This window comes from Anneissia japonica, unplaced genomic scaffold (assembly GCF_011630105.1).
Source record: "Anneissia japonica isolate Jap-2015-1 unplaced genomic scaffold, ASM1163010v1 scaffold1812_len1207588_cov181, whole genome shotgun sequence".
NCBI classification, from domain to species: domain Eukaryota; kingdom Metazoa; phylum Echinodermata; class Crinoidea; order Comatulida; family Comatulidae; genus Anneissia; species Anneissia japonica.
The window spans coordinates 775599-783805 of record NW_022726379.1 but is presented as its reverse complement, the minus strand read 5'-3'; the positions used below and the strand labels follow the sequence as shown (position 1 = coordinate 783805).

The 8207-nt window shown below is 30.9% G+C and overlaps 1 protein-coding gene across 1 annotated transcript in view; it reads right to left on the bottom strand.

The window, feature by feature from the left end:
• LOC117113116 overlaps positions 1-1599 on the bottom strand; it is an 8915-nt gene extending 7316 nt beyond the window's left edge. Inside the window, exon 1 of the mRNA XM_033256361.1 lies at positions 1243-1599. Within this exon, the coding sequence (XP_033112252.1) occupies positions 1243-1583 (341 nt within the window). The 5' untranslated portion in view covers positions 1584-1599. The remainder of the gene's footprint in view (positions 1-1242) is intronic.
• Between the last annotated feature and the right edge of the window lie 6608 nt (positions 1600-8207).

Genomic DNA, 8207 nt, shown 5'->3' with positions numbered 1-8207 from the left:
TAGCAAATATATAATGCAATGCATGCTATAGCATTTTGTGATTATTAGGAACGATTTTGTGAAATCATAGGTTTTAAAAAGTGGACCTTTTAGAATGTGTGGGGGGTGCGTCCGTGCCCTCTGCACCCCTCCCCCCTGCCTATGGGCCTGCATAACTGTATAAACAGAAAACTATCGCCCACCATTTTTGATCCTCCTAAAACGCAAACACAACCTTTTTATTTTAAGTTACCTTATACACCATTGTCCAACTGTTGCCAACGAAAAATCAACTCTATAGTAAAAAATTATTGCTTTAATATTAATGTTAAACTTGTTTTTGAATCATGTAAATCATCTATTTTTTAAATGTCTCCGAGCCCGTGTTGTCTACAAACTGTCTCTTATACACATCTAGATGTGTATAAGAGACAGATTTTCAGGTTACTTCTGTGGTCATTGCTTTTGCACGCGTTAATTTCAATTCTCAGTTTCTTTTGTTTCTGAGACAGATTTATAATTTCATTGTTTTGGATGTCATTTACCCTATTTTTAGTTTTAAACCCTACTACATACTTAGCCACCTCCTTGCAGACGTGCGCAACATGTCCCCACTTTTTAAGTATGTCAGTGTTGCTTAACTTATGAGTGTCTAGTTTTTGTGTTATTCTAGCTTTGTATTTTTCCTGGTTAGTAGTATCGGTAAGTTTCATTACATCTAATACTCGGCTCGCCTTTTTGGGTTTCATCTTAACATATTGCAGCCTAAACTGTGTTTTTACTAATCTGTGGTCGGTTTCAACGTTAATACCACTATAGGATCTAGAATTTGTGATACAGTTTACATTCTTTTTCCTAACCATTATGTAGTCCACTTGATTTCTATAGGGGTTTCTACGTGGCGTACCATCCCTATCATTGTGCGGTTTAATTCTGGCAGGCTGCACCCAAGTTGTGCGATGAGACATTTTGTGTTGAAACATGGTGTTGGTAAGTGTGAGCTTATGTCTTAATGCCATCTCCAACAATGCTATCCCATTACTGTTGAGCTCGCCTTTTCCATATTTACCCATACAAAGCGAAAAACCATTATGGTACCCCGACCCGGTCTTGGCGTTCATATCCCCCGCGATGATTAATAAGCTTCTACTACTAACGCTATTTATTATGCTTTCGAGCTCGTCATAATATTGTTCCCTTAGTACCGGCTGATTTTCGCTCACCTTAAGTGTGTGTGCATAAGTTGAGATAAAATGAACATACCTTGGCTTGTTTGCTTTCTCATCAATCCTAAAAGTAGCCATACACGTTCTATCAGAAAAACCTTTAAATTTAGCACACAAACCCTTCTCGATAGCAATACCGACTCCATGGTGTGAGTTGTTGTCCGATCCCGTGTAGAAAAGAACGTATTTGAGATTCCCGCTACAAGGCAAGTCGATAACACCTGTGCCTTGCAGGTGCGTTTCCTGTACGCCGAGTATCTGCACATTGTATCGCTCTAGATCCAGGGCTAGGTCTTTCTGCTTTAAATGCGATCTAATTCCTCTAACATTCAATGTTCCAACCGCTAATTTTTCACATTTACGGGGTCTAATACACATATTCTTGCTTTTCACCGCAGCCAAAAGGCGGGATTTCGTGAGACTTTGACGTATTTGATGTTAGAATTCTGACGCTTGATAGCGCTAGTGTGGCTAGTGTTGATAATGATATGATAAATAACTACATAAGCCTGAAGTTTGATTTAATGATGATTTAATCAATTAGTTTTATGATTGTATTGCTACTTTCTGAATGTTAATAATTATGATTGTTGTTATTTGATTGCCAAAATTTTACGACACGGCTTGATATGACGGCAAGAAAGATAGAATAAATGATACAGCCGAAGCCAGTAAAATCGTTTCAGTGTCCTTATTGATCTGCATATTAAAGCTGCTACGTTGAGGCAGCTACAGTGACCTTAGTTGGTCTTTTCTAACTCAGAATCTCGTTTAACTTAGAATCTCTTTTTATCGAAATTCATGCAAAACCTAAAAATGTAATCTTGGGTGCAATTTACTGTTTACCCGAGCTCCCTTCAGACTCTTTTAATATTAATATTTTTTACTATTCTTAATACTATCAATAAAGAAATAAAATGTCTTATTTATGCGGTGACTTTAATATGACTTATGTAATACAATTCCCACACAAAATTCTTCAGCGCTATGTTTAATTCTAATTTGTATCCGTTAATAAACAGGCCCCACCTGAATAACCAAAGCGACTGCTACACTTACTGACAATATGTTTTGCAATGATATCAAGAATGGAATTTCTGGCATATTTCACTGTTTTTTTTCCCTGAATCATTTATCAGTTTCCTTTACCTTAATCGACTTAACTCTAAGTATATTTATTTGCAGAAAATTCATGATAACACATTAGCCGCCTTAAACTAGGATATCCTCAAAACCGACTGGTCTGACATTTACTCTATTAACTACGATCCTAATCTTGCTTTATGGGTATTCCATGATAAACTTAATTAGGCCTATGTGATAAATAAAAATATTAAAACATCGTTACAGGCGCAAATTCCGTAGACCGCAAACCGTGGATCACTAATGCTATTATTACATCTATTGACTCTAGGAATAAGTTGCATAAAAAATATATTAAAACTGGTAAAGAATCAGATAAAAATAAATATGCAAATATCGTAATAAATTAAATAATCTTATTCGTATCTCTACCAGAAGTTAGTACAAAAATAAATTCACCTGGCAAACCGTTAACTCTGTCCTTGGAAAGAAAATTAAAGCCGCCTTGCCTTCATATTTCAATTATAACCGATACCACGACTATTTCACAAAATTTCAATGATTATTCTAGTCATACTGGTCCGACCCTTGAAATAGTATTGTCAAGCCAGTCGGAGTAAAAACCTACAATTCTTCCAGTTTATAGGATTTTTTTCGTAACCCAATTCCATTAATGAATTTATTACCATTTTTAATGAAAATAGAAGTTCTAGTTATGATAAATTTTCCAATTCTATTATTAAAAACATTTTGAATTCTATTTCAAATCCCCTCGATCACATGTTTAATTCTTTGTTTATTACTACCATTTCCCCCAAGTCCTTTAAGATTGCCAAGGTTGTTTTTTATTAATAAAAAATATGGATCTTTGTTACCTTGCTTTTCTAAAATTTTTGAACGATTGATTCACTTTAAATCATATAATTTTTTGAACAAACAACATAATTTACTCAAAGCAGTATATATGGTTTTAGAAAGAAATTCTCAACTCACCTAGCTTTATTAGACATTTTATGACAAAATAACAAATGCAATCAAGAACAATGAATATACTGTTGGAAGTTTTTGAAAGGCCTTTGATATCATCCATCATAATATACTTACCAAAGAACTCGAAAGCTATATGGTATCAGAGGCGTTGCTCTTAAATTAATGAAATATTATCTTACCGATAAACATCAATTTACCTCCGTTAACACAATTAATTCAAACATTTCTCGCATTAAATACGTGTCTCTCAAGGCTCCATTCTAGGTTCTTTATTTTCAATTTACGTTAATGATATTTTAAATTGCTCCAATATTTTTCACTTCGTTTTGTTTGCCGACGACACAAATATTTTCTTTTCCCACAAAAATAAACACAATCTTTTCTCAATCTTAAATTCTGAGTTAATTAAAATTTACAACAGGTTTAAGTTAAAAAATTATCTTTAAATATCGATAAGTAATTTTGCCTGGCTGTACATTCAGACTAATTAATATTATGTCCCTCGCCCAACACCCTACCTATTGTATTCATCTCAGGAAAGAGGTTTTTGTTTGTTTGTTGTATTGGTTTTTCCACACACAACATAAAAAGTACAATGAATGCAAACTTGATATATCACAAAAGTAGAAAAAAAAATCATATATACTGTAAATTAGAAATCGAATAAATAAGTGTGTGGATGGAAACCAAAATAAGTTTGTTTTTTTACAAGTCATGGCCACCGGTTAAAAGTATAATAAAATAAAATTAGATTTGATGGCGAACAAATAACTGTATTCACATATTATGTGAATGATCACAGGCAGTCTGGTTTGACATTAAATTTAAGTTTAAATACACACTGCTCCATAAAATATTTTTTGAGACATCATAAATATGTTTGGATTTCTTCAGTCTCTTTATTCATGTCTCTAAATTTAAAATTAATGGCAAGCAAAAAGTATTAAATATTGAGAAAGAATATACATACACATACATACATCCCCCTCACACACACACGCATACATTTATACACGCATATATGCATATATATATATATATATATATATATATATATATATACATACATACACACACACATACACACACACACACACACACCCACACACCTACATACACACATACCTTTAGTTTCGGCTGTATATAATTGTAATCTCGATGTAAATAAAACAGACAAACAGAAATGTAATGATGCATAAACACAAACAGAAGGCTTACCTATCATATACCGAGACCAGAGATTTTTCAATTTATGTTTAAAGGAATAAATATTAGGCAAAGATTTAGAGGAAATATTTAAGGAATTCCAATGTTTAGGCCCATAATAGATTTTTTTTTCTAAGAGAGGATATATATTTCCAAGCTAGTTTTATAATTATGAATATTGGAACTGTTGTATTGGAAATAAGAAAGAAATATGTTTGGGTAATGTGTTGTTCTTGAAACGGTACATGAAAGTAAGTGTTTGTGACTTGTTTAGGTCAAAAACATTAAGGACATTGAATTTATAAAATAATGGTTTAGTATGTTATAAACGTGATGACACTGCACAGATGTTGTCAATATTCGTTGTTTTAATACCTGTCCAAGGACATAAATATAACAATTTGTCGATTATAGTAGCCCACGAAGTATTACAGTAACTAATGTATGGTAAAACTAATGTATTATATATGGTTAAAAAAACATGTTGAGGAAAATCATTTTAAAATTTATTCATAATATCGATGTTTCGAGAAATGATATTTGAATTTTTATTATGGTAGGGTTGTCAAGATAATTTTGAGTCTAAGATTACTTCAAGAAATTTTGTTTCATTAACCTGATTAATGATATTGTTATCAATTTTTATGAGAAAAGAATCATTTTTTTTAAATTTTATAATTAAAGAGAATAAATTTGGTTTTAGATACATTGAAGGAAAGTTTATTTAACTTAAACCAATTGCAGACCTTAATTAATTCGTTATTAATAATTTCGAAAAGATTGTTAATATTTTTATGTGAGAAAAATATATTAGCATCATTAGCGAAAAGGACAACATTTAAGGAAGATGAACAATTAGGAAGATCATTTACATAAATTAAAATAATAAAGGGCCCAGAATAGATCCTTGCAGAACACAACAACCAATTCTGGAAGAATGAGAGTTGTAAGAATTAAATGAAGTAAATTGTTGCCTATTGCCTTGGTAGCTCCTAAATAAGCTCAGAGGAAGGCCTCAGATACCATCGTTCAAGTTTATTTAAAAGAATCGCATGATCAATTGTATCAAAGTCCTTGCTCAAATCAAGACAAATACCAGCTGTAAAAGTATTATTGCTAATAGCTTTGGTAACTTGATCATATATATCAATCAAAGCAAAGTCTGAAATATAAAATTTTCTAAAACCATACTGACGATTATGTAAAATTTCAAATTTGGATAAATAATCAAAAGGTTTATTATAAATTAGACGTTCAAGAATTTTTGAGAAACAAGATAATAAAGAAATAGGCCTGTAGTTATTAAATAAATGAGGTTAGCTTTTTTGAAAATAGGAACCACCTTGGCTATTTTGAGATTGTTAGGAAAAATTCCTTCCGCAAAACAAAAGTAAACGATATGGCATAAAGGTTTGGAAATTAAATTAAAAATAGATTTAATAACCATATTGGATATTTCTTTAAAATCTGGGGTCTTATTGTCTTTAACAATATCAATAATTTCATTTTCTGTAATTGGAAAAAGAAAAACATATTTTTAGGAGGTGCATTAAGATATGAAGAAAAGTGTTGATTAATGGGATTCCTAATAGTCTCTGCACGGTCTGGTCCGATATTTAAAAATATTAATCAATTAAATTATTAGAAATAGTAAATAAATCTGTAATATTAAACCCTTTATGGAGAAAAAAAGAGGTCCGATATTTAAAAATATTAATCAATTAAATTATTAGAAACAGTAAATGAATCTATAATATTATATCCTTTACGGAGAAAAAAAGATGGAAAACGTTTATGTTTGTTACGTCCAAAAACAGAATTAATGGTTTGCCATGTTTTAAAAATTGTTGTCTTCATACGAATTAATTTATCATTGTAATGCTTTTTACGAGTTGGTCAATTTATTTCTATACTTTACATACTTATTTTTGTCCGATTGTTTTTTTTTTTTGTTTTTTTTTTTTTGTCCGATTGTTTTTTTTTTTTTTGTTTTTTTTTTGGGGTTTTTTTTTTATTTAAGGTATATTTTTATAAAGTCTATTTCTTATGCCAATCGATTTAATAATTCTAGTAGTTATCCATGGTTTCTTTTCATTGCGTATGTTTTTCTTACATTTATTTTTCTTATATGAGTATAATATATTTTGGAAAATTTGTTGGAAAATACATTGTAAGCATCAGGTGTTGTAAACATCAGACCAAACCGTGCAAAGAAGATTATTAGCAAGAGAGGAAATAGTATGATCATGAATTTTTCTGAAATATACATTATTTAATATCATTATTAAATAAAAATCGCGAAATATTGGAATGAACAATAGAATAAACAGGAAAATTATCAGATATATCAGAATATAAAATGCCGGGAGAAATTTTGTCTTGAATGTTATTACTAAAAACATTGTCAACTAGAGGGCATTCAGAGAGGGCATATCTCTGTCCACAACATAATTCTCCTGAGTATCAATTTCCCCTGATTGTCCCATAAAAAAATAATGAAAAAAAAAAGGAGACTCCTTGAGATTTCTAACCACCGGACCAAACTGTTTTCACATGTATCAAATGGTCATATGTTTGTTTACACTTTACATGCAAGCTCGTATAAGCAAACGTCACACACATCTATACGGCAAACATTTTTTCGATCATTATGACCTTGACCTTTGACCATGACCCTTTCAAATTTAATCAGCTCTAGATCTTGAAATATTGTGGCCAAGTTTGACGACTTTTTGATAAAAATTATGGGCTGCAGGCTGTTCACAACAAATATGCCGAAAGTCAAATAAATAGCTAAATAAAAAACCAGGTGAAGACGTAACCTTCTGCCAACTTCGTTGGCGGAAGTAATAAAGGTGGCAGTTTTAGACGTAATTCTGGTGGGTCTGTGAGTAAAGGGATGAAAATTATTACTTAGAAACTCAGAAGATTGTTTATGGGTGCTACACTTAAGTAAATCAATGTTAAAGTCATCCGCAATATAAGTTATTTTATCATTAATTATTTTGTCTAGAAGTGATATATTGTTATTAAAAGCTTCACTGTTCCCTGATTAAAAGTAACTAAAGATAATAATTCAGGTAAACGATATTATACTACACCTGAAATAAGTTCTTATGCTCAGCGTTAACTTCAATGAAAATAGATTCAGCAGTTGAAAAAATGATAGTAGAAAGGTCAGTGCGAATTGTGTGCGAATTATTGAAGGCTCTGGTCTTGGTATATGGCAACACCACCTCCTGTCCTGTTAGATCTTGATGAATGCAAGAGAGAATATCCTGCATGAAATCAGTTATATCATTGGAATAATTAACAAGGCTACGGCAATTCATGTTAAAAATGCTAATTGATGAAAATAAATTGGTATATTTTGTATTAAAATATCAATTAATTCAAAATTATATTCTTCATTATTTTCTAAATGCAAGGAATTATTGTTAATTATTATTTAATGAAAGATCAAAAGGATCTAAAATCAAAGATTTCAGTCTATTAAAAATAACCTTATGGTCATGGAAAAAATATGTGAGTTCATGTTGAAATTCATTATTATCTAAAATCATATTAAATGGGAATAAAGTACCTGCACAGTCAAAGTGTATCCAATTGAAATTATTGCAACAATGAGTATGACAAATGTTATTACAGTTTATACAGCTTATAACATCATGTTTTACCACTTTGGTGCATATAACATAGTTCATGGGATATATTTGATAAAAA